Source organism: Colletotrichum gloeosporioides (genome assembly GCF_011800055.1).
Source record: "Colletotrichum gloeosporioides strain Lc1 chromosome Unknown consensus_31, whole genome shotgun sequence".
In the NCBI taxonomy this organism is placed as follows: Eukaryota; Fungi; Ascomycota; class Sordariomycetes; order Glomerellales; family Glomerellaceae; genus Colletotrichum; species Colletotrichum gloeosporioides.
This window is the reverse complement of record NW_025544676.1, coordinates 1-24,604: the sequence shown is the minus strand read 5'-3', so window position 1 is coordinate 24,604 and position 24,604 is coordinate 1. Positions and strand designations below refer to the sequence as shown.

Here is a 24,604-nt window from a genome sequence, read left to right as displayed (position 1 = left end):
GCTTTTGATGAAGAAGAGAAGAGCGTATTAGTGCAATTGGATACGCACCTTGCTTGGAGCAGGCGTGACTCTGTGTGAGGGCGATGAGGTCCTTCCCCAACGCCAGTTGCATTCTGTAAAGAAGAAGCAACTACTAACAGAGGCCACAGACGGTACGTGCAATCCAACTGTGACAGAGAGTCGGGCCGTCACTTCTCACGTCCTGCAGCTTTCTTCTTTGCTCCTATCCGTTCTCGAGGCTTACTACCTCCACTCTCTACCACAGGCGCGCCTCTCGCAGACGATCCCCTCTTCGTCTTTTGCGCTTATCAGCTGAGCCTAGAAAAAGCTTTAGTGAGCAGGAGTTTGGAGTTGACGAAAAAGTTATATCCTGGCTGGCAGGTTGGAACCCACCCTGCCCAACAGCTAGCGCATTGCCTGGTTTAGCATCACACCCTTACTACAGCGATGCCTTCAATCTATCTTGCCTTGCACGCCCGCACTTTGTAATCCACCCCATTTCACCGACGCTTTTGCAAGGTTGCAAATGCCCACTATTTTGCTTCTCATATCCTGCAGCAACACGCCGGACGCTCTGTGACTCGCGCCACGGTTTCTTTTCTTCTTTCAACCTCGGCGCTGTTGGGTCTGTCTTTTTACCTTCAACCCGCATCCTCNCTTTTCTTCTTTCAACCTCGGCGCTGTTGGGTCTGTCTTTTTACCTTCAACCCGCATCCTCACCGCCCGCCTTCGTCAGTCTCCCCCGCCTCGACATGCGCATTCTTGCCATCTGCGACCCGAGTCTCGGTCAGGTCTTCAAACTCAAAGTGAATACAAGCTGAGCAAGCAGCACACATTGTCAGTGTCTCGTTTCCGACGGACTCGCATCTGGAAAAAAAAACTGCCGTACCGGCCACCCCGTTCGATTACCCAAACTTCTAGCGCCGCCTTAGTAAAAAAAGAGATAGGATATCCTGGGGAGGGACTTTGGAGGGGAAGAGAGAAAAAAAAACCGATCCCTTCTTCAGCAATTGCAGCGCGGGCAGTCCCATCGGTGCCACTACCGAATGATGGGTGGAGCTGCCTGCGCGCAAGTCAAGATAACGTCGCGATAGCAGTGTACCAGCTCTTTGTGAGCCTCACCGATGTCTCTTTTTCCCTCCAACCTCTCCAACACGCTGCAAATCGTCACCTCTCACAAACCGCCCACTTCCCTCACGCTGACCAAAGCTTTCAACCCGATAGACGTCGCACAATCCTCCTTACCAGTACTCTGATTGGACACCTTCCTCATCCCTGCCTCACCGAGGACCTCGACCGGGCCGGCCGCCGCCCGGAAAATAATTCTAAACTCAATCCCGTCCCTTCTCCCAACCCGCCCTCGTCGACGTCCCCTCCGTAGCCGCCGCCGCCGAGTCCGCCCGCGCGCGCGCACGCCCAAAGCACACCATGCCCGCCCACTCGCCGCCTTCGCCGGTCATGAAGCCGACGAAGCGTCCGCGCCAGGGCTCCTACGACGATGCTTCCCCGACCTCGGGCGGGAACGACCAGAGCCCGTCCGGCGACAACCAACACGACGCTATCGCCGGCGCCGGCGCAGCCTTGGCCGACAAGGCGGGCGGGAAGCCTGGCCAGAGCAGCAACTTTCGCAACGTGAGCGCTTGCAACCGTTGTCGTCTGCGCAAGAACAGGTGCGACCAGAAGCTGCCCAGCTGTGCGAGCTGCGCAAAGGCTGGTGTCGCCTGTGTGGGCTACGATCCAATCACCAAGAAGGAGATTCCCAGAAGGTATGGCGCGAGCAACTGGGCTTACTACTGCCTCTTCACGTAGAAATTACTGTACACCCTGGTGGTATCGTTGACATTGAATGGCTGCTGACTTCGTCCTTGAAGCTATGTGTTCTATCTAGAAACCCGCGTGGAGCAGCTGGAAGCGCTGCTCGCCAACAACAACATCCTCTTCCCACCCGCCGAGAACCTCGAGCTCTGCTCACGCCCCGGAACCGAACCTCCGAGATTGACCACAAACCCCGGCAACTCGGCGCGTTCAGAAAGCATCGACGGCAACGGCCCGGCGAAGAACAGCAGCGTCCACCGCCCTGACCTTGAGAAGGCCAAGAAGGCCGAGGGCGGGGCGCAGACGGGCATGCTCGACATCGTCGCTCCGTCGAAGCCGCGTTCTTTGGCGTCCGCCTCGGGCGTGTCATTCAACCGCGTCGTCTTCGCCGCTGTGCAATACTCCGTATCGGATCAGAATGGTTCAGACCGCGCGGGCAAAGGCCTCCCGATCGGCAGCGGGACGTCGATGCGCGACTCCTTCTTTGGCCTCCACACTAAACCCACGATCCGCCCGGCAAATTTCCCAGACCGTGATGTCGGCATGAGGCTTGTGACGCTCTATTTTGAGCACGCCAACCCCCAAATACCCATCCTCCATCGCGGGGAGTTTATGCAAATGTTCGACCAGGCGTACGCCAATCCGAGCGGGCCGAAAGGGCCGCGGGAACTGTACATGTTGAACATGGTGTTTGCCATTGGCTGCGGCGTCATCGTGGGCGAGCCTGTGAAATCAGACGGTTCAGGTGCTGGGCCCCGTAATCCGCCAGACGCAAATAAGTTTGGCCAGGCTCAGCCTGAGGAATATCACGCGAGTGCCATCGTACATCTTGAGGCTTGTCTTGGCAATAGTGGCGGCGGGTTGGAGGTTCTGCAAGCGGTCCTTTTGCTGGCAAACTTTGCGCTCCTCCGACCCGTCCCGCCGGGTCTTTGGTGAGTCTTGTCCCGTGAATCATGCGATCTTTGTAACGTGTACGCTGACCGTCCTTGCAGGTACATAATTGGCGTTGCTGTTAGGCTGGCCGTAGACCTAGGCTTGCATTATGAGGACGGTAGTGACGTAGCAAAAGCCATGATGGATCCGTTGGGAAAGATTAAAGAGGAAAATGGCGAGATGAATGAGTCGGGTGAGACGCGGTCCCGCGAAAAGGGAAGACGGCTGTTCATCCGTGACATGAGGCGGCGGCTTTGGTGGTGCACATATTCCCTCGACCGCCTGGTCAGCACGTGCGTAGGTCGACCGTTTGGCATTAGCGACCAGGTCATCACCACCGAGTTCCCCTCGCTGCTGGACGATCAGTATATCACCCCCACCGGGTTCTTGGAGATGCCCCCAGACTCGGCCGAGCCTAGCTACAAGCATGTGGCATACCATTATTTCAAGCTGCGTCTATTGCAGTCCGAGATATTGCAGGTCCTGCAGTACAACCAGACGCAGGTCGTGCGAGCTTCGGGCCAAAACATTACGAACTCGGACATGCACACCCACCTGCCGTCCCCTTTCCTCGTCAAGTTCGAATCCTTCCGCTCCTGGCGCATCGACATTGACCGGCGGCTGTACCAGTGGAAGAACTCGGCGCCGACAAGGGAGGAAACGGGCGTGGCCTTCTCCACGGAGTTCCTGGAGCTCAACTACTGGCAGGCGATCATCATGCTGTACCGCCAGAGCCTGAGTGTTCCTGCCATGTTCGAGGGCGAGTACAATACGTCCAACGAGGTGAACAGCCCGACGGCGTTCCAGGCAGAGCTGCGCGAGGACGAGGACAGGATCTATCTCAAGGTCGCCGAGGCCGGGCAGAAGATCCTGCGCATCTACCGACAGCTGCATCTCAGCGGACTCGTCAGCTACACGTACCTCTCTACTCACCACCTTTTCATGGCCGGCATCTCATACCTTTACGCGATCTGGCACTCGCCAATCGTCAGAAGCCGGCTGGTAAGTCGCCCCTCCTTGTTGAACCCAACTCTGATAAGCACTGACATGGCCCCTCCAGACAATGGACGAAGTAGACTTCACCATCCTCGCCGCAAAGTCCGTCTTCACCGACTTGATCGACAAGTGTCCTCCCGCAGAGACCTGCCGCGACGCCTTTGACCGCACGGCCAAGGCCACCATCAAGATGGCCAACTCCACCGGCGGCTTCGGCTCAGTGCCCCCGCGCAAGACGCGCGAGAACAGGTTCGAGTGGAGCTCCGCCAGCGGCGACGGCGCCTCAACGTCGACAGCGAGCGCCGCCCCGGGCCGCCGCCGCCAGCAGCCGCCACAGCAGTTCCAGCAAGGCAGCTTCCAGACCGACCGCGCCCTCTCCGACACGCTCTCCTCCCCGAGCCTGTCCGTCGCCGGCGACCTGCCCCCGCGCAACTCCCCACGGGCCACCGACTTCAACATGATGGGCCAGGGCAGCCCGTCGGAGATCGATCCCTCCTTCGTCGCCTCGCCACCCGTGCCGCGTCGCATGGCAGCTCAAAGATCAAGCAGCGGCGGCTCCTTCATGAATCAGAAACAACAGCAACAGCAGGGGGGTTCCTACAACAACAACAACATGGCTGGCGAGTACCCCGACATCCAGACCATGGACTTCTTCCAGAGCCTCCAGGGCAACCCGAACGGCGAGGTCGGCGCCGGCGGCGACGGCACGACCCCGAACCTCGATCTCGGCTTCGGTATCAACTGGGACAACATGCACCACGACTTCAGCGACGGGCAGCAGATGAACATATTCGATGGCTTCTTCTTTGGAGGACAGCAGCAGCAACAGCCGCAACAGCAGCCGCAAGATCAACAAGGCGCCAACAGTGCTAATGCGAACGGTGGTGGCATGTAAGGGCCCGTCGAATCTACCCTAACCCCGGGTTCCCCCTTGTACGCCGTACACAGGTTACGGTATTTGACAAACCTACCCAATTTTGTGAGGGCGTATATACGCATGATATTATTACACGATGAAGCCATGACAAAAAAGTTAGAACAGAACACGTTGGGGGATGAAAAGAAGACTAGTCAGTGCGTCTCAACCGACGCACTCTGCATATAGCTCAAAAGACGGCGGGAGGAGGAGGGCAACGCATGCGGTATATACCAAAAGGAGGAAGGCTTGCTTGTGTGAATGTGTGGTTTAGACTTTTCTTTTGGTCTGCCAGCCCTCTTGTGGCTGTTTGTGTTGGTATACCCAAAAAAGCGCGCGAAAAAAAGAGCACGAGACAAAGCTGGGCGATGAGCCGGAAGCAGGTTTGAATTTGAAGTGGTTTGATCATAAGACCGCCTAATTTTCCTGTGTCTTCGCAGCTACAGTTCCTCGTGTATTCACTGCCCAGCGTTTCGAATATTACTCGATACAACGACGATAATGTCAATGACGATGACACAGGACGATAGCGGAGGTAAAAAGCTGGGATTGATTGCCATAACATGATGTCTCTGGAATGACTCCTCCGACCACTTCGTCCTGCTCAGAAAACTGCCGTCCTGCTGACAATACAAGCTTTGCATAGTGCCGATCAAAAATTAATTACACGCGTTTCTCTGCGACCGAGCGCCAAGACCCTTGCTGTGCACAACCAACCACCCTTTGCCTACAACGTCAGGTCCATCCACGCCACTTCTTCCTCAGTGTAATAGTCGCTATTGTTCGTCCCGTCGCCGTTGCAGATGTTCTTGTAGAGCAAATACCAAGGCCACCCAATAAAGAGGATGACGTACATGGTACCATAGACGACCACGAAAAGTAGGAGACCAATCTGCTTCCTCACAAAGTTTCCCACGGGCGTAGTTTGAAGCCAATCGGCAACGCGGTGGCCCACGGGGCGTAGGGGATTGAACACGTGTTCGGCAAAGGGGCGGAGGAGCTCGAAAAGGCGGCGCCCCAAGGAGCGGAGACGCTCGAAAAGGCGGCGCAACCTGGAGCAAAAGATCTCGCACTAGTCGGCCTTGTTCACCTGGGCGCCATTTTGCGTCGTGGCCTGCCAGTCAAAGTACCGGGTGACGGGGTACCCAATCAGGGCGCCGGCAGCACACAGGATCGTGGACAAGAGAGTCCAGACATGCCAGGCCCAGTATCCGAAGAAGGGGACAAGGAACCTAAGCCACTCGCCGACCTGGTAGTGGTCCTCCTGGTGGATGATGAAGTGGCGCTGGCGGGCGCCGACGGCAGAAGCGTCGGTTTGGTTGCGAGGCAGAGGCCGGTTTTGATCATCGACGTTGCGTGTCTCGAGACGGAGGACGACGACGAAGTCGACAGGGGCGGAGTAGAAAGGGACGAACCATAGCCGGAAGTCTTGGCTCATCTTAACGTATAGAAGATTTGCTCTTTGATCTAGGACTGCTCAGGGTGTGTGTGTGTGAGTGTCTGTTGGCGATATATCGTGACGAGGATGTGAACGTACCAGCCGACTCGATATTCATTGCAATGTTGGGACTCAGAATGCGATACCATCGGTAAATCATGAGGACGAGCCACCGCGAGTTGATGGTGAAGAGGAAGGGAATGTCGACGTTGCCAAAGCTTGGCACGTGACAGAAGGGGTGGGTGAAGGCGGCATCCTCGGTGAAGTGGTTGAAGAGGGCGTCATACTGCTCCTTGGGCGAGCCTTGGACCAAGTCGCGAATGACCGTCTTGATTTCCTTCACTGGGCATCGTCAGAACGGAACTCTTTGCACGAGTGTTTGGGTTGAGGCTTTGCGAGTCTGCGAGGGTGATGAAGATGGTATGGACATATTGCGCAATCTTGGCTAGATCTACAGCTGGGGTTGCGCCGTGTCGTACAGGATAGACCAGGGGTATGGAGGGAGATCGTGGCACATGGCTACATACCTGGATGCTCCATTGCGCACTGAGGCTGCGATCTCGCAACTGCTATACTTCTTCTTATGTGTATTCGGAGTCGTGACCGCGACAATATCTTTGACGATTCTAAGGGCAATGGATGTCCAAGGATGTCGTTGCGAGTGTGATGACGGGAAGAAAATAAGAAGGGGAAGTGGGAGAAGCGTGGAGGAAAGTCAAATGTTAAAAAGAAGACGCTCACAACGAGACGGTGGGTAAGGTAGGCAGGTAGGTAATGTGGGAGCTATGATGTCTCAGAGAAAGGAGCTCTCCTCAAGTCTCAGAAGGTACGTCTGATTGGGCGTGCAAGCCGAGAGAAGGGACGGAATGATGGTTAGCTAGCATCGTCCACTAACTCGCCAGCACTAATGCCTGATTTGCTGTCTGTTCCCCCTTTCATGAACAATCCATTCAATTGGTGACTTGTAGCGAAGCAGGCACGCAGGTTGGGTTCCTGCGCGCTGCTACCCCCCCGGCGAGCCGAAGCTCGCAGGTGATGTCATTCTGAAACTATTAGCAGCATGGCGCCCAGTCCGGGGAAAGCATGTGAAATGTGGGTGTCGCACCTGTCATTGGCCAATGCTTTCCTCCCCAGTTCCCACACCTCCTTGAGGTGGTCAGAGATGTCAAAACTGACGAGGAAAGTCTACCCTTTTTCTCCCTTCCCCTTCCATGCCATCAGGGTTCCATGGGCGCGAAAGCGACGAAGAGGCGTAGAAAGAAGGTGCGCCACCCGGGATCTCGATGATCTTGTGATATTTTGGCTCAATGTGCCTGGCGCGGCTTGTGCACCATGCAGATGCCGTGCATGAGATGTCAAGCCGCGCCGAGGCTTAGCTTGGGCGCACCCTCATCTTGGTAGGTGCGCTTTCAGTTCCTCCAGGAGGAAAGAAAACAGTTATTCAGACGAAAGTGCTCCGGAGAAAACATATGCAACCATTATTCAGTGTAAATCAATAAGCATCCGCGTGCATATCTGCCTGGCAGACTAGCAAACCCTTTTCAGCCACGGAATAACACCCAGAACCCCTAACGCCTCACCAGCTGACACGCTCAACAAGCCCAACAGAATCACCAAGAGATCACCGAACGAACATGAAGCAAAAAAAGAGCCCGAACCTCCGACAGGCAACCTCTTCGCTCTTCGGGGTGGTGTCGCGGCTCCGCTTCAGGCCGCTTCAAGCGTCGTCACGCGCCGGACGACACCCGCCGTCGATCGTGGAGGGTTGAAGATTCTGAAATTCTTCCGTATTCGGGTAATGCTGAACATCAACAACTCTTCCGGGGTGAGGAATGCGGGCATCTTCTTTTCGTATCGAAACCGAACACGCCCAGGTCCATCCCGCATCCGAGGAACGGCGCCACTGTCAATCTTCCGTCTGATCTCTAGACGAGAGAAGGGGTCCCTTTCCCCAGAGAATTCCCCGGCCCGTTTGACGTATAATCGCATGACCGCTGCACTCACATGCCAAACGGACGTCACTCACTCAAACATTCGTACACTTTGTCGTCCCAGTACACGCGTCGCAGTCGAAAACATCTGTCCATCACGAAGCAGGGTGAATCCATTACAAGATCATATGCGCAACATCTCCCCCATGACTCGAAAGGCCCAGCAACTCAACAACCCAACCCAGGTATATCCTCTCTGCCCTAGTAGTCGCGACTACTACGTCTCCGGCTCTCGTGTCGGCTACTGTGCCTGTGAGAACTGCTGTGCCTCCTCCTCCGCCTCCTCTCAGGCTCATGCTCCTCGATTACGACAACCTCCTCCTCCTCATCTGTCACGATCCTGGGAGGCGGCGGTCCCCGGCTCGTTCTACGCTCCACCATCGGCGGATCCGCGTCAACAATGATCGGTCCGCCTCTAGTACGGCTTACGCTGTCCCTCTCTCGGACCCTCACCTCCTCCGTCGCGATTATTCTTGGTCCGCGAGCCGGACTGCGGTGTTTGCGGTGATGTCGGCTCCGAGACCGAACTGAAAGAACAGATGTCGCGGTGGGTGTGTACAACGACGATGATGAGGGTTCGACGGGAGCTCGGCCGAAGTTGATGCAGGTGTAGAACATCCAGAGGACGAGGAGGAACCCGACGACGGCGCCGAGCGTGACGCCAACCACGGCGCCGGGGCTGAGCGGTGACCAGCCGCCGTAGTGGGCCGGGACCACTACATCGTCGTCAAGGTTCTGCCGATTGATGAGAGGCATCTCGTGCGCTCAGTCACGGTCGGCGTAGTTGCGTTTGCGCTTGCGTCGAGTGACGTGGGCGATGTGTGCAGGGTTGTGTGCAGCGTGTCGCAAAGATTGCGCGGCTCGAAGACGCGAAAAGTCGGGCCGTAGGGCTGAGTCGCAAATGTCGCGAACCCAAACGTCGGACGGTACGGGTCAAGCGAGTGATGAGCGTGGGGAGTTCGAATGAAGGATCAGGCAGGCGAGGACAGTTCGTGCAGCACGATGCGCGCGCGTGACGGTGCCTCGACAGACCGTGGGTTCCAGCGTTGCAGTGTCGCAGAGGCTGAGACAAATGCGTTGCGGTTAGCGGGCGTCGACAACCGGTGAAGGCTCTGGGCGTAGGATTGAAGACGAAACGAACCACAGGTTCGAGAATGGATGAAGGGCGGCAAACGAGTGCTTTGGCGGCTCAGCCCAACGTGGGATGGGGACGCAACGCAATAAACGGGCAGGCTGAGCAAAATGAGTGTGTTGGATTAATACTGGCCGGGAGCAAGAGGGACGCCGACGGACGGGACGGGTGTGGGAGAGGGTGCCCAGACAAGAATGGTTGGACGCGTGAGACCTGAGAGGGCGGGCGTGGCACCTGATTGGGGCACCGCGCTACCACGAAGCCGTACTACAGCATGCACAGCATCTGCACTTGCGTTTGCCCTTCCCTTTTATTCCCAAAGCCAGTCGCACCTCACCACACGAACCGATACAGCGGCAAGACTGCTGCTGAGAGCGAAGAACGCACCACACTATGCCCAAGTGGGAGAGGCACAAACACACTGGGAGATCCCCGCTTGGTCCACTGCAGCCCGGGCCGATGCAAGGGTCGTCCTCTCTGCTGCTGCACGGCAACGAGCGACATTTTCCCCGCTTGCCTGTCTTCGGCAATCTTGATGAGAGGAACTGTTTCGTTTCGTCTTTTGACAGACAGCCTTTTCCTTGCGAGAGAAAAGATATTTGAGGGTTGGGGTTTCCTTTTGTAACGACATGCGCCGACGGTGGGCAGACGGACTGAAGCCAGCCATCCCGCCCAGGCGAGCCAGCTCATATGTAAGTAGACAACAATCGAACGTGAATTGTATTGCCAGCGTAGCTAAGCTATGTGCAGCCGGCCACCAAGCTCCAGTAAATATGTGCATAGAAGATCCTACTCTTCGCATCTCCACTCAGTTCCCAGTCCATCCAGAGCGATATGGTTAGCCGACTACGTCGGGCACGACATCCCAGGGTCTCCCGCATTCTAGGCGGGGACCGTGATGACGAAGAGCTCGTTCGATGCGTCGCTTACCATAAACAGCCTACCCTTGGTGTCCCATGCAAGACCGACAGGTCGGAAGCAGCCGTTGGGGCAGACAGACTGGTCGCTGTTCCACATCACTCTGACTTCCGCCTCCCGACTCGTCGAGGCGGCCGTGGGCTGTCCATCGGCTCCGAAGTCGACTCGGCTGAGTCGGTATCCATCAGGAGGCTGGCGGTTCCTGCGAGTACGTTAGCTTCAGTCAACTCCAAAGTCCCGTCCTGAAGGTGCTTACCAGCTACCGTGGAAGGAAATGTACGCAGCCTTTCCGCTGGGCTCGAACTTGATATCGAGGGGCGCCAGGTGGGCCTGGAAAGTGAGCCGAGGTGCCACAGGTGTTGACTGGCAGTATGCATCCGTCACGTCGCCTGAAGGTGTTCCCTGGGTGACCTGGCTTCCGACCTGGACATTAGGGATGGTGGTGGTGTCCCATACAGCGAAGCAGTTGGGATAGCCGTAGTTTGCTCCACTCAACTCGTTGGACGATGAGTTGAAGATGCCGTGGTAGTTCAACTCTTCTCCGGGGTTGTCGTTGTGTACATCCGTACCGCTCCGGTCCATGTTATCCAGCGAGTTCTCGACCGTCCACTGACATGTGTCGTTAGCGAATGCCCTGCCAAAGTTACTAGGACACACTCACGATTCCACCGTCAACATTGTCTGCGAGACCGACGCTGTTACGCAGGCCCCATCCCACGACCTCTCCATCGTTGTAAGCAACGGGATCGCCAGTGATCGCAGTGAGGTCAAAGGCGCGGACTTGGCTGCGACCAGAAGAGACCTCGGCCGTCGGAAGGTCGAGGTTGGGCGCGGAACCAACCGAAACCAGCAGAAAGTTGGGGCTGCTCTTGGGGATCAACAATGTTCGGCTCGAGTGGCCGGTCTGCGTTGGGATGTTGATGATGGGACGAGCCTGGCCAACTGTGCCGGCGGCCGCGTCATACGGGTAGGCGTATACTACTGTGGAAGACGATGCGTAGATCGTCTTGCCATCCGCGGACAGAGCGATGCCGTGGTTGAGCTGCGATTTCGTAAGTTTGATTCGTCTCCCGGGAAACTCCCCAACGTGAGGGTTGATTGACATACCTGTGTGTTGGGAATCAGCTGCTTCTGAGAAGCCGCGCAGACGTCCGTTCCGCCATTGTCGGTCAGTTTGACATATTGAACGCCAGCACCTTGCTCTAGAATGAGAAGGTTTCCCTCGGTGTCAAACTGAAGACTTCGCGGAGAATCAAGGCCGTTCAGGACAAGTCTTGCAGAGTAGCCTTCGGCCAAGGAGGGCTGCGAGACAGGAGTCAAGTCTGGGCACTGAGCAACCACTCCGGAGAGCAGCGCGGCCACGACAACGGTCACGGCAGATTTGACGGAGGCCATGTCGAACGTCGATCCCAAGACAGCGAGGATTGTCCTAGGCCTGGCTGTGCATGTATGTGCCTGGAAGAGTTGAAACACTGTGAGCGGATCTCGAGATGGGTGGGTGCGACTCGGGTTTTAAAAGAGAAAGCCTGGGGAGGTGATGTCAGGAGAGCGGGAGCTCCTATGCATACAGCAAACAGACGGAGCAGGACCTTGAGCTCAGGAGTAACCCCCGTCCTTGGATACCACCCAGGGGCAAGGGGTCGGGCCTGGCTTCAAATACATTTCAAGCAAGAACACTGCAATCACCCGCTTGCCTGACCTGCCCGACCCAACGTTAAAGGACCACCCGCACGCCCAGCACGAGGATCCCAGGATTCAAAGCCTCCCTTTCTCAACCTAGCACACCGGAAGCGGGGATGGTAATTCGCAGATCTTGGCCATCACATCGCCCTCCCTCACATTCTCTTCCGAGTCTATGGCGAAAATCAAAAGTGCCGAAGCGATGACAGACAGACAGACTGCGGATGTCTTGCCCTGGCACTCCCGCCTCGCCAGCCATCCTCCGATACACTGTCAACCGAGGGCCAAGTTGGCAAATTTAAAGCACAAAAGGGGAGTTACGCTGTCTAATGCTCGCCAAGCAAATCACGTCGTACGCGATGCAACAAACTGCCGGCGGGTGACTTCCCAGCACGGCAGCTGGCAAGACATTCGAGGCAGGGGTGATTTACTTGAGATGGAAAGTGAATGAGGCAAACGAGGAATGACGACGGTGGACGAGGAGCCACAGTTGCACTTTAAGAAAGAAACAGGGCCGTTTGGACGAATTGGGTGCTGGTGTGGCATGCTTGCGAACGGCCGATCAGCTTGGCACCATAGCCGTTGTAATAAGGTTGACTTCTCCCGCGGGAGCCGGCCGGGGGGACCCCATCCCACACAGCGTGCGGCCTATCTCGAATCAGGCACCTGGCCCCGTTAATCTGTAAATGGCAGCCCGTGACGGCCGGTTGATGGTTGATCGTTGATCTAAGGGGGGGAATGTCTTGGGGGGGTTGTCTGCGGTTCATCGTATGCGGGGAAAGGAACGGCTTCGTCCTCAAACTGAGACGTCTTGGGCAAAGTGTACTCGAATAGGCTGTTGAGCCTGTGTTTTCTTGGCCCATGGCGCCGGCTGCATTCCGCCGATTGGATGGAGATATTATCGAGAGGAATGCTTGGTGTGACTGATCAAGCGATTATCAATCATCTTTGGAGCTTCGTACGCCGGCTTGGCGAGATGCGAAGCAGGCAAGCAGGCAAGCGGGCAAGCGTCAAAAGGTCGAAAAGTCGGTTCGCTTGCTTTATCAGTGTGCCGTCCTCTCTTGGCGATGACATGCAACGGGGGTAAGTCCGATATGCCCGGGCTGGTCATCTCCGCCTCCTCGGCCCTCCCACCGCAACCACGGCGGCCGTTGATCGTCTGCGGACCCATCCGGAACTTGAATGACCCCGGGAGCGCGTAAGGCATTGCTGGAAAATGCACGACTCACAGGCTGGCTCCTTCTCCGTCGTCAGCTTTCCTACCAACATTTGCCAAATGAATGGGGTTCGGCGGGTTTCCCTAAAAACTCACCGGGACGGGACGGCCCCTGGCCAAGTGCTGGGGCCACTGAAACCCTCAACCCGTCCTTCCCTGTTCAACTCCCCGCTCAGGATCCTTTAGTGGACGAGGGTGTTCATCTCAACAAACATCCGAATTACACCTCGCCTCTATTCCCCTATGACAGCTTCACCCCAACATGCCACATCGCCCTCTAAGTCCAATCCGATAAATGTCCAAGGTAGCTCCCACAGGACCCCAACAGCTGGGTCGCCGAAACGTTCCTTTCGCCCGGTAACAACACAACGTCCGCTTCGGCGGTTGCCTGCTAGGCTCATCTCACACGCCGTCTGAATGACTCCCGAGGCTTGCATTGGATACTTCTCACGCACAAAGACTCCATCGTAAGCCGTCATTCGGCCTCTTATTGGGCCTGCGAGCTGTCGGGCAACCTAGACAACCAACCAACGCTGAAGAGCTGCAACGACATGCCTTAAGGACACCGTAAGCGCGGCGCAACTCCTGCCTGTCGCGAGCTGCAGTAAGGGACCAATGAATGTGATGCAACGCCAACCGCTTAGATGAGTCAAAGAGTCTCAGTCTCAGTAGGTAAAGACAGCCATTCGCTTCTTGAGGCACGTTCGTCATCGTCGCATGCGACAAACGCGGGTCACGGCGCCCAAATCCGACGTCGCACAGGCGTTGCGCTATTCTATGCAGTCAGCAGCCTAAAACCTTCAGTGCCGCCCGGAGATCGTGTCGGTGACCTGGAAACGAGGTTCAAAATAGTATTCCTTGGGCCGGAGAACCATACATCGTCACTGAGAGATACCAAGGAGGCCACGGTGGACTGACTGTCAGCAACCCACTTCCATCTCAACAAAATGTGCTGTTGACTAATCGGGCTACGCAAGCCCATCTCAGCCCTCAGCACACGGCCTTGGTCGCTTCAAATGCCCTTGGATCGTGTGTATTGAATTCTATAAGAGCCGGAGAGCTGTCAAGATGTTGATCTCATCCTTGCCAGACCTCATTGCCTCCCTCATCTCCTCTCCAGCAGCAGAAACTCTTCCCCCTCGCCCAGCATGACGTCCGAAGAACCCAAGCAAACCTACCGCGGCAACTGCCACTGCGGCGCCTTCGTCTACGAAGTCCGGCTCCCCGAGATCAAGAGCGCAGTTGACTGCAACTGCAGCATCTGCTCCAAGAAGGGCGCTCTTTGGGTCATGCCGGCCCCCCAAGACTTCAAAGTCGTCAAGGGCGCCGCGAGCGAGCTCTCGAGTTACAACTTTGGCTCTGGGAACATGACCCATAAGGTAAGCTGACAGACTTGTCTGCAGAAAGAAAACGTCCTGATGCCCGCTCAGTTCTGTAGTAGCTGTGCAACCGAGATTATGGTGGACTTCCCCAACGGCCCGCCAGGTATGAAGTTGGGGTTGAATGTAAGTCTCGAATCCTTCGCGGCACGATCCACTCCCACAGACCCAAACGGGCAAGAGGCTGACGGTACCTGCAGGTGCGCTCAATCCAAGACCTGGATATCTTTGCGCTCGAGAAGAAACCGTAGGGCCCTCTAAGCGACCGCGACAGAGCCGGTTCGAGGCTGACACAGTGACAGGTTTGACGGCGCGTCGCTTGGAGACAAGTACACCCCTCATGCGCACAAAGGTTCCAAGCCGGCCGAATTTGAGGGTGGGAAGGCGTACACAGGCAGCTGTCACTGCGGCGATGTCACCTTCGCGGTGTTCAGCAATCCCATGGATGAGACATGGGTAGGGGAAGGTCTCATGGGAGGCATTGTCGAGTGCAACTGCAGCATCTGCGCGCGTGTAAGTGATTGTTCTTTCTCTCCAAGTTAGACCGCGCATGCGCAAAGCATGAACTGACCCATGTGTAGAACGGTTACGTCTGGATCAAACCCCCCGCCGAGCAGGTCGTATTGGCTGGAGAAGAAGACAAGATCGGCCGGCACGTCTTCAACTACGGGATCCTGGCCAAGACCTTCTGCAAGAGATGCGGCGTCCCATTGACAAACGAGTGCAGGTCCCTGAGCGACGAGGAGCTCGCCGGTATGGCGGAGATAGCGCAATACTACCACAAGTTGTGCAAACAGGTGCATCCCGTCAACGCTCGGGTCATTGACGGGCTGGACCTCACGCGCCTGCAGATTCGCCAGGTCAACGGTGCGGGAGACCTCAAGCCGGCGGACACAAACCCATATGTGAACCCCTGATCGGCAAGTGTTTGATAGCACGTGTTGTAGGATAGACAAAATTTCACGCCGAAGGTTTCGGTATCGCGTGAGTCCAGATAGGATTGCCATCGTCGTCGAATTTCCCCCATTGGAAGAACGAGCAACTCTCTTTACCAGGCGCATTTCCGCCATGGCACATCCAAAAGTACTTCCCGTGGCTTTCCTTCTTCCTCTGGACAACTCGTAACACGCAGGGGATGCCGCAATCGCACTTTGGCGTGTAACGAGGGTGCATGTTCGCCTTGTAGTCGCGGTACGTGATATTGATGCGCTTATTTCCAGCGACAGGGTGAGGGTCGATCGACTGCGCCGGCGCAATGCTGTGCTTCCATTCCTCCTGCATCTCGGCATGCATAACCAGCAACGAGTTGTGCGGAAGGTGAATCGAAATCTGGCCCTCCGCATCAGGGTCCTCGGCCGAATTGCTATCTCCATCCTTGGGAATGATGCGGCGCACGCGGAACTCCCGTGCTACGCCGATAGATAGAGAGCCGATGACGGCGCGGGGACCGAGATATGTCAGCTGGTCGCTGTGGTACCCGACGTTCTCCTGCGGCCCGTCGTAGCAATTGACGAACGCCGAGTTGGGAGCCCACGGTTTGGGAGATTGGAATCGCAGCTTCTTGCCTCCGGGGTAATGGGTCGCAATTCTCTTTTGTATTTCCGCGTTCACGGCTTCCGCCACCTTTGGCTTGACTTTGATGAGCTGAGGGGTGATGCGGCGGATGTCGGTAAGTTTGGCACCGTTGTATAGGTAGTCCGTCTTTTGCCGCTGGATCTCATCGTAGCTCTCGACATAGAAGCTCGTGGTGTGGGGACTGGCGACCACGTTGTCAAAGAGTTTGAACGTGACGTTCTTCTCAAAGGTCTCTGCTTCCCGCAAGAGTTCCCGCAGGAGGTCGTTAGCTTCTTCGGCCGGGAGAAAGTTGTGGATGACTGAGCAGGGGGTGTGTTCTGCAATGTCGTCAGGGTCGTAGAGATGCAGCGTGGTGCCCTTCTTTGACAATAGCCTCCTCTTCGCGGGACTCTCTGCGCCGGTCCCATTTTCCACCGATTTTGTGGCGAAGTTCCTCAACGAGCTCTGAGCCCCCATTACGCCGCTGGGTTTCTTGACTGAGGTTGGGGTTGCGAGAGCCTCAAGAGACTCGGCGACGGAGCCATTGTGAGCCAAGAGAACATCGAGCAGCATTTCCTGCTCAACATTGGGGTGAAGCGATGATAGCATCGCCAGCTTCACCTCAGTTGGCTCGTCATCTTCCTCTGCACGCTGGGTCGAGGCAGGACTGAGCTTCCGCTTCTTTTCAGGCTCCATGATATAGTCATAGACTGGCTGGGAAAATCGAAACCGCTTCATATTTGAAGCAGGTTCCTGTTCGCGCGGAACCTTGACTATAAAAACCTAGCGACTACAATAAAAGAGGACAGACGATGCACACTGCCAAAGGGCGTGGCGCGTCTAGGTAGAGCGCGCTGCTAAAGTGCTAGCCCCACAGCCCCTCATACACCCGATAAACGCATACCTTGGAGTGCTGAAAGCCACCCCGCCATCCCTCATCCCAGCACTCCCCCGTCCTGCCGAGGTACCCCGGATCGGCGTTACATCACCAGCCCCTGTGGCCCGGACAGAGCTGTCCCGCCCGCGTTCATGTGCTTTTGTCGTGACGGTTCCTTTGCATCTTCTTGCCCGTCCCAATTCACAAACATCACGGGCCCCCGAACCAGCAGCAGCAGCATCGCCTTGCACCGACGCCGCCGCCATGGCCCCAATGCTTGAATTCCGTACGCAGGGTTACAACCCGTACGCCGTAAAGTACTCGCCCTACTACGACTCGCGCATCGCCGTCGCATCCTCTGCCAACTTTGGCATCGTAGGAAATGGTCGAGTATTCTGCCTGGGCCTGACAGCCCGCGGCGTCGAGGTCGAAGCAACGCAAGTCCCCTCTCCCCTCCAATGTCAACAATCAATCCGGATTCCAACATGGCTAACCTTGCACGACAAACAGCTTCGACACCAACGACTCCCAATACGACCTCGCCTGGTCCGAGATCAACGAAAACCAGCTAGTCGTGGCCTGCGGCGACGGCTCCATCAAGCTCTTCGACCTCGGCGTCAAGGACTTCCCCGTCATGAACTTCCATGAACACAAGCGCGAGACCTTCTCCGTCAACTGGAGCCCCATCACAAAGGACACCTTCGTCTCCGCCTCCTGGGACGGCACAATCAAGCTGTGGTCCCCGACGCGCGAACACTCCCTGCGCACATTGCCCGTCGGCAACTGCACCTACAGCGCCGCCTTCCAGCCCTCCAACCCCAACATCATCTCCGCTGTCTCCTCCGACTCGCAAATTCGCATCTTCGACCTGCGCACACCCGTCTCCTCGCGCTACCACCTGACGTCCATGATCCCCGTGCACGCCGCAGGGCCTAGCTTCCCCTCGGCGGCGCCCGCGGAGGTCTTGACGCACGACTGGAACAAGTACCGCGACACCGTCATCGCGACCGGCGGCGTGGACCGCGCCGTGCGCACGTTTGACATCCGGAACCCGACGGCGGGGCCGGTGTCCGTCATGCAGGGGCACGAGTACGCCGTCAGGAGACTGGCTTGGAGCCCGCACGCCGCGGACCTGCTGCTGACGGCGAGTTACGACATGACCGTGAGGTTATGGGACGATCGCTCGAACGCGCCGCCCGCGGGGCCGGCGGGCGGGGCGCAGGTGGGAGCGCAAGTCGGCATCATGAACAGGCACACCGAATTTGTGGTGGGCGTAGATTGGTGCCTGTTTGGTGTCGGTGGTTGGGTGGCGACCGTCGGCTGGGACGAGAGGGTTTTGTTGTGGGATGCGAACGCCTTGCTGGCTGGTCGGTAAAGGGTTTTGGTGCGAAACGTGTCGTTCGTTGGCTTTTACCATTTGGCGGGCGTTCGGGATCTAGAAGTAGTGTTGCGAGACAAGAGCTGCCAACATGGGGTTGTATGGCTTTTGTTAACGCTCTAATAGCATCAAATGGCGTTGGTGGGAGCCAGGTCTTCTGGTTTGGAAGACTTCATCGAGGCCGGGGATGAAGGCTATCATCGCTGTCGTTGCTGTCTGTATGACTGATACCCTCAGGTTGTAGGTGTATAAGGAGGTATCTGAGTGGTGTTGTGGAATTAATACATCTGCAAACGAACGGGACATCAAGGCATTTAAGCATAATCAAAGCACTAGCTCGAAAAGAAACGTTATTTAAAGAAGAGATTCGGAGGTTTTCTCCAATATATATGTACATGGCTGTCGTGAGCTTTCGTGGTATACAGTAAGCCGGTTTTTCTTTTCGGTTCCATCCCAATGATTTTGATACAACTGCACAACCCGTTTTTCGCCCCCAAACCGACCTTCTATCGTGGCTCCGTAACAAAATCATGTCTATGATACAAGTCTGCCTCCTAGACAGATCAAAGGGGAATTGGGGGGGTATGATATGTCTAACACGTTTCGAGGCCCGTCGCCATCACGGGCCTCTCTCCACTTCAATCATTCTTCTCTCCCAAAGACTGCAGCTTAGAAAGATGACCTCTGGGCTCTCTGCTGAGGGCGGCCTCCTCTCTTGTCGCCAAAGCGGTCTTGCTCCATCTTTTCAAATCCGTCGCGAGGCGCACGGCGGCCAGAATCACGACCGACTCCGCGACCAGAGTCACGACCAAATCCGCGACCAGAGTCACGACCGAATCCGCGACCAGAGTCACTACCCCATCCACGGCCAGAGTCACGACCGTAACCACGAGGTTGGTCATCTTCGTAACTGGGTCTTCTAGGGGAGGTGGTGTTCATGCCCTGAATGTTCCTGATGCCGCGCTTCTCGAGTGCTTGCCTGCTCATGAATGGCACGTTATCCTTCTGCATACCATCAACCCACCACTCCTTGAGCTCGTCCGCCTTGGCTTGCGCCGTCCTGGTGTCGAATTGTCCCCACAGAGACAAGTAGGCCTTTTCGAGAACCATCTCGGGAACCTCGGACGCAGCCTTAGTTACCGCCTTAGTAATCTCACTGGACGTCTCTCCCCTGGTGAAATCGACCTTCGCAGATTCGAGCGCGGATGGCTCGATCGGGAGGCCAGCCAACTCGGTACGAGCCTTGCGGATGTCGGACTCGGGGAGGATGAGCCAGCCCTCGCCTTCCTTCTTCGCGCGACCAGTGCGGCCGAGTCTGTGAATGTACTGCTCACGGTCGCTGGGGGCGCCGACTTGGATGACGTGGGTTACATTGGGGAAGTCCAAACCTCTGGCAGTGACGTCTGAGGAGAAGAGGATTCCAGAAGTCGCTGCACGGAACTGATCTGCAGCTTTGGTGCGCGCTGGCTGGGTGAGCTTGGAGTGAATGCGCCAGCTCCAGACACGGTCGTACTGGCTTCTCATCTGCTTCATGCTTCGGTCGACCTCACTGGCCAGCTCAACAAAGCCGGTGGTGGGAAGGAAGACCAAGGCCTTGAAAGGCAGCAGGTCAGGGTTCTTGGCACGCTTCTCGAGCTCAGTGTGCATGAGCTCGTACAGGGAGGGAAGCACGTTGCCCCAGCCTCTGCAGTTGACAACATGCTGCTTCACCTTCTCGTGTGTAAGCACGTCGTCTTTGGAGACGGTCTGGATAAAGTCGAAGTTGTCGGGGCGGACCCACTGGCGGGCGAGGTTAATGACATTGCTGGGGATGGTGGCGGAGAAGAGGAGAGTCTGACGCTGAGTCTCCTTAGCGTCGGGCAACTGCGAAACAATGTCCTGCAGTTCCCTCTCAAAGCCGACATCCAGCATGCGGTCGGCCTCGTCGAGGACAATGGCAGCCAAGTTCGGGGCCCTGATACCGCTGCTTCGGTCGCTCAGGAGATCATTGAGTCTACCGGGCGTTCCAACAAGCAAGTGGCATCCGCGTCTGCGGGTCTCCATGAGCATCTGCCGCTTCTGAGTTCCGCCAACAGCACGCTGGACAACCAAGCCGGTGCCCTGGCACAGCTTCTCGGCTTCAACGGCGATCTGCTCAGCGAGCTCGCGGGTGGGAGAGATGATGATTCCGCGGATGTCGGAGGCGTCGGCAGAGAAGCGCGCTCTACGGGTGGCGAGGGAGGGATCCGCGGATATCATTCTTTGAAGGATAGGAACGAGGAAGGCAAGCGTCTTTCCAGTACCGGTCTTGGCCTGGGCGACCCTGGAACAAGTCAGTTAGCGAGTGATCACTTTTGAGGAGGAACAATTCGGGACGTACATGTCCATTCCCTTCAACGCCGGTTCGATAGTCTTGGACTGAACATCGGTCATGGTATCATACTTCAAGCCCTTGGTGATGCTGTTGACAAGGTTGTCGTGGACGCCCAGGGTGCGCAGGTCCTCGAATCTTGAAATGGAACCGGACTTCTGCTGGGGTGCATCGGCCGATTGCTCAGGAGCAGCCGCCGCGGCCTCGCTCGAGTAGAGCCTGAAGGCATTCAGGCTGGCTGGCGCACGAAGCGCAATCTGGGAGGGCTGGGCGATGGACTTCAGGACGACCGGTCGCGTGGTTCGGAGGGCAGGGGCGGCGAAGCTTGCGCCGCTGATGCGAACGCATCTCCTAAGAGATTGGCGAAACATTTAGACGTATTAGAGCAGTATAAACTGGATAATAAACGAGTACAATGTAGTTTGAATGAAAAGGGGAATGAATGAAGGTACGGGGACGGAGACGTCGTGCTCTGTGTTTTTCACCGTCGAACTGCGATAGTTGGGAGGTGGATGGGAGGCGATGGATTTTTTTTTTGGTCTCGGGCCTAATCAGACGTCTTCGATAAGTTTTTAGTGGGTCCATCGAGGGACCAGTCGTGGAGCCATTCAAGGGCGCGCCCCGGTTGGCTCCGGCGGCACACTGGATCCTTGTAGAAGTGTTTGGCGTCAAACAGAACAATATGGATGATAACGAAACAGAGTCGTTGTCCGGAAGTTTTCATGTCACTTGTTAAGTCGTTGAATAACTCCACACTTTTCCGAACAACTCCAACTTTCAGCACGGTGGGAGGCCCAGGCAAGTGGATTCAGAAACACACGTTCTCTGCCCTTACCTTTCCTCGTCATGTGAAATCCGGGGCCATCATGAGGCGCTCATGCGAAGCCCACTGGACCAGCGCCGATGTCAACGAGTCAGTTTGTTGTCACTGTCATGAAAGTGTTTCTTCATTTTGAGTTATCGAGAGTTCTACGTAGCCTCGTGTCTACCCGTGTCACCCATCTCTTGCCGTGTCCGACGGCTAGATGAGTTTGACCAGAATAAATGCATGCAACCACTCTAGATCATCAAATCTCTCTCAAGTGAGGTAGATTGGAAACGCCCCTATCCTGACTCGCGCCAGCAAGTCAGCGCCCATACCTTGCTTCGACCATAGTGGTCTTCTTAATGTTTAAATCGTCCAAAAGAAGAACTCCTCTTTCCAGCCGTTCCCAAGGACCTCCCGACCGAACCAACACAAAACCCAGAAATGTACTCCGAAAGTCTAAAGCCAAAATAGATGATAAGAAAATGCCCCTTTTGGGTCATAACGAGAGGCATCTCGTAGCGTTGGATTCGGTATCCTTATTGTTCATATCATTGCCGTTTCGCGCCCACGATGCTCAGACCCTCACCAACTCCTTCGGAAAGACCGCCCGTGACCCCCTCCACGGTCCAGGCGATCGCTTCCGTGAGTGCTTGCCCGACTCGGCCGTCACCAACGTTGTAAAGAGCGCCTGTAGTTCTCATGCCGAAGCTGCCAACGGTATTGGCGAAGCTCATGCCGGAGCCCACAACTCTCTCGGATAGCTTGTATTCTCTCTCGGTACGGGCGGCCAGGCGGATGAGAAGGACAATGTACGGTAAAGCCAGGTGAATGAGGATAAAGATGTTGACAACGGCCGTCTGAACGCCTCGGTGGAGAATCGATCTCGGTCCACTCGGGCTGCGTGATGGTGAATGCGATCGGTCACCAGCAGCGGATCTGAGGTTATTCGGCAAAGAGGCACGAAGGCGGTCGATCTCCATGTCATTCAGATCTCCTGGTAGAGCCTTGAGTATGTACTCAACGCCGTCGATGAAAGCTTTCCGTTCAAATTCCGCTCCCGGCCCCATGGTAGGTGGGCGACGAGTGTCATCGCGAGCCACGTTGATCAGATTCACACCTAAAGCACACTCAAGTCAGTGAGGCGATGGAATATTAGTTAGATTGGCAATTACCTTGTTGGACCCATCGCCAATCCACGTTCGATTGTTGAGGAGCCTGTAGCAGCTGCACCTGGTGCTCGCTTTGCTGTTGTTGATACTCTTGCTTGTCCGCAGCCGATCGGACCTCGTATGTCCGCGATGACTGATGGTGCTCGGTTGCCACGAGCCTGGTGTGCTCCTCCGTCTCTGAAATGATGTGGGACTGGGTGGTGTTGGAATGGACGCCGTCGAGGCCAGAGAGGGAGCGGGTATGCGATTGCCTGCTGGAGGTGAGGGTTTGTAGGCTCACGGTCTTGCGGAGCTGTTTTATCGGCGGCAGCGGCAGCCGCGCCTGTAGTGACGTGGGAAGCATTGAGAATACTGTTGATGACATTCTACTCTGCTGCAAATGAAATTCTTCAAAAATGGTTGCCCAAGGTCGCAAGGGGGGCATTATGTGTCTTTCGGGTCTCTTCCACCGGCGGCCGGGTTTAGTGTCGCAGTACCACAACAAATCGAGTCGCTGGGGAATTCGGAGAAATAGGCCTTCAGGTGAGTTCCTGGCCTGTGATCGAGGACAGTTTGGGCGAGATCCGGAATGTCGTCGACCAACGGTAGGTGTTCTAGCCCAGCGCGCGCTTTCTAGCAATCCGGGAATGCTGGGTGAGGGGAGGCTGGAGACGTTGGTATCACCCGCCAATGGAACGTCTCCGATGCGTCTGCGCAGGTGGCTGTTCTTCCGAGGTAAAGGAGAGAGAAGATTCCTGTCTTCGAGATGTGGCTTGGCAGCAACAAGGGTTGAAGAGTAGCGAGGCGAGAAAACAGTAGAGGTTTGGCAGATGGTTACTTGGTGGGATGAACCTGTAAGTAAACGTGGGTTGAAGAATGTGAAGTGAGACAAAGAAAATGGGATCTCGAGTGAGTACAAGAGCAAATAAAAAATAAAGGCGGCGAAGAGGGACGAGACGACAAGGTGCCAAGCAGGAAAGGGTAACCCTGGAGTCTGGCCGGTAGGCCCTGGCCGTTTTTGGATCTTTTTCCTTCTCCCAGGCGGTGGGCGGATGGGAATCGGTGGTGGCCGGGGATGGGGATGATACGAGGGAAGAGTCCCGTCCGAAAAGTTACCTCAGAACGAGGTGAACGTGGACTGGGTGACTGGCCGGGGAAGTGGGAGATGCATCCACGAGGTACCCTGTCTTGCTTTAAGAGTCTTGTGGCTAGCTGTTTACCTGCGTCCCCCGCGCTGTTGTTGTTTACGTCGACTGTAACCACTGCGCCTTTGCTACCGCATTTAGTACCTACGGCGTACAAAGCGTAAGGCGGAAGACGGGTGCAAGTCAACTGCAGAGAGAGTCGTGGTCGGGTCAGTGTGTGAAAGGCCCCGGGAGCTCAAACCGCACGCCCCCGTCGCCCATGACTTGAGGTGAGAGTGAGCTCGACCGGGAGTACTTGGAACGCCTCGTTGCGGTAGCGTCCCTCTAGCATGTGAAAGACAAAAATGTTGGGTCGAAGCGGGGCTTATCGTCTATCTGATCCACCCATGCCACCGGGTACGTACCGGACTCCGTCTTGTACACGTTCCTGTCTGCTTCTGAGAATACCTTGCCGAATACTTTTTCGTCAACCGTGGGCAAAGCACTGCATAGGACGTTCATCATGGCGCGATGCGACGCATGAAGATGCCTTATCCCAAGAGAACCTGTGAAGATATGGCACGCCAAATGTTACAGGGGTTCTCCCTGCGTGAAGTGGCTTGATTAATCTAGCTACGAGCACTAGGCGCGCCTAGCTATAAAGTAGTGTAGCCGATCCCTTATATAAAGGCGGGATTTAAGCTAGGGTTTAGGTCTTAAGTTTAAGCCTAACTAACTACTATCTTATACCCCCCTTTTAGCTAATATTACTAGTACTCCTTATAAAATTATTCTTATTCTAAAGTAATAATTAGATTAATTATATAATTATTAACTTTATTCCTAGTTATTTCTCTTATATTTTCTTTTTTATATTAATTTTATTATTTTATTTTACTTTTTAAAATACTTCTAATTCCTAATTTTTAATTATATACTAATTATAATATA

At 55.8% G+C, this 24,604-nt stretch overlaps 9 protein-coding genes across 9 annotated transcripts; 3 read left to right on the top strand and 6 right to left on the bottom strand.

Annotated features, from left to right (window-relative positions):
* Positions 1-1,428: 1,428 nt before the first annotated feature.
* On the top strand, positions 1,429-4,639 carry GCG54_00013461 (Positive regulator of purine utilization; the record flags this gene model as incomplete). The annotated part of the gene is made up of 4 exons (XM_045413314.1): positions 1,429-1,805; positions 1,872-2,747; positions 2,808-3,750; positions 3,809-4,639. The coding sequence occupies 4 exons, from the start codon at positions 1,429-1,431 to the stop codon at positions 4,637-4,639; spliced, it is 3,027 nt and encodes a 1,008-aa protein (XP_045266286.1).
* Positions 4,640-5,387: 748 nt separating this feature from the next.
* GCG54_00013460 (uncharacterized protein) lies at positions 5,388-6,638 on the bottom strand (the record flags this gene model as incomplete). Its single annotated transcript, XM_045413313.1, is given in 4 exon segments — positions 5,388-5,732; positions 5,751-6,133; positions 6,198-6,440; positions 6,626-6,638. The coding sequence occupies 4 exon segments, from the start codon at positions 6,636-6,638 to the stop codon at positions 5,388-5,390; spliced, it is 984 nt and encodes a 327-aa protein (XP_045266285.1).
* A 1,652-nt stretch (positions 6,639-8,290) lies between these two features.
* GCG54_00013459 (uncharacterized protein) lies at positions 8,291-8,845 on the bottom strand (the record flags this gene model as incomplete). The annotated part of the gene is made up of 1 exon (XM_045413312.1): positions 8,291-8,845. The coding sequence occupies one exon, from the start codon at positions 8,843-8,845 to the stop codon at positions 8,291-8,293; it is 555 nt and encodes a 184-aa protein (XP_045266284.1).
* A 1,258-nt stretch (positions 8,846-10,103) lies between these two features.
* GCG54_00013458 (uncharacterized protein) lies at positions 10,104-11,534 on the bottom strand (the record flags this gene model as incomplete). Its single annotated transcript, XM_045413311.1, has 4 exons — positions 10,104-10,341; positions 10,396-10,748; positions 10,801-11,181; positions 11,247-11,534. 4 exons carry the CDS (start codon positions 11,532-11,534, stop codon positions 10,104-10,106), a joined length of 1,260 nt encoding a protein of 419 aa, XP_045266283.1.
* Positions 11,535-14,183: 2,649 nt separating this feature from the next.
* On the top strand, positions 14,184-15,331 carry GCG54_00013457 (uncharacterized protein; the record flags this gene model as incomplete). The annotated part of the gene is made up of 5 exons (XM_045413310.1): positions 14,184-14,414; positions 14,439-14,540; positions 14,615-14,661; positions 14,717-14,927; positions 14,996-15,331. The coding sequence occupies 5 exons, from the start codon at positions 14,184-14,186 to the stop codon at positions 15,329-15,331; spliced, it is 927 nt and encodes a 308-aa protein (XP_045266282.1).
* A 43-nt stretch (positions 15,332-15,374) lies between these two features.
* On the bottom strand, positions 15,375-16,706 carry GCG54_00013456 (uncharacterized protein; the record flags this gene model as incomplete). The annotated part of the gene is made up of 1 exon (XM_045413309.1): positions 15,375-16,706. One exon carries the CDS (start codon positions 16,704-16,706, stop codon positions 15,375-15,377), a length of 1,332 nt encoding a protein of 443 aa, XP_045266281.1.
* Positions 16,707-17,109: 403 nt separating this feature from the next.
* GCG54_00013455 (Peroxisomal targeting signal 2 receptor) lies at positions 17,110-18,220 on the top strand (the record flags this gene model as incomplete). The annotated part of the gene is made up of 3 exons (XM_045413308.1): positions 17,110-17,220; positions 17,258-17,286; positions 17,356-18,220. 3 exons carry the CDS (start codon positions 17,110-17,112, stop codon positions 18,218-18,220), a joined length of 1,005 nt encoding a protein of 334 aa, XP_045266280.1.
* A 672-nt stretch (positions 18,221-18,892) lies between these two features.
* GCG54_00013454 (ATP-dependent RNA helicase cyt-19) lies at positions 18,893-20,944 on the bottom strand (the record flags this gene model as incomplete). Its single annotated transcript, XM_045413307.1, has 2 exons — positions 18,893-20,525; positions 20,583-20,944. The coding sequence occupies 2 exons, from the start codon at positions 20,942-20,944 to the stop codon at positions 18,893-18,895; spliced, it is 1,995 nt and encodes a 664-aa protein (XP_045266279.1).
* A 985-nt stretch (positions 20,945-21,929) lies between these two features.
* On the bottom strand, positions 21,930-22,974 carry GCG54_00013453 (uncharacterized protein; the record flags this gene model as incomplete). The annotated part of the gene is made up of 2 exons (XM_045413306.1): positions 21,930-22,498; positions 22,554-22,974. 2 exons carry the CDS (start codon positions 22,972-22,974, stop codon positions 21,930-21,932), a joined length of 990 nt encoding a protein of 329 aa, XP_045266278.1.
* Positions 22,975-24,604: the final 1,630 nt, after the last annotated feature.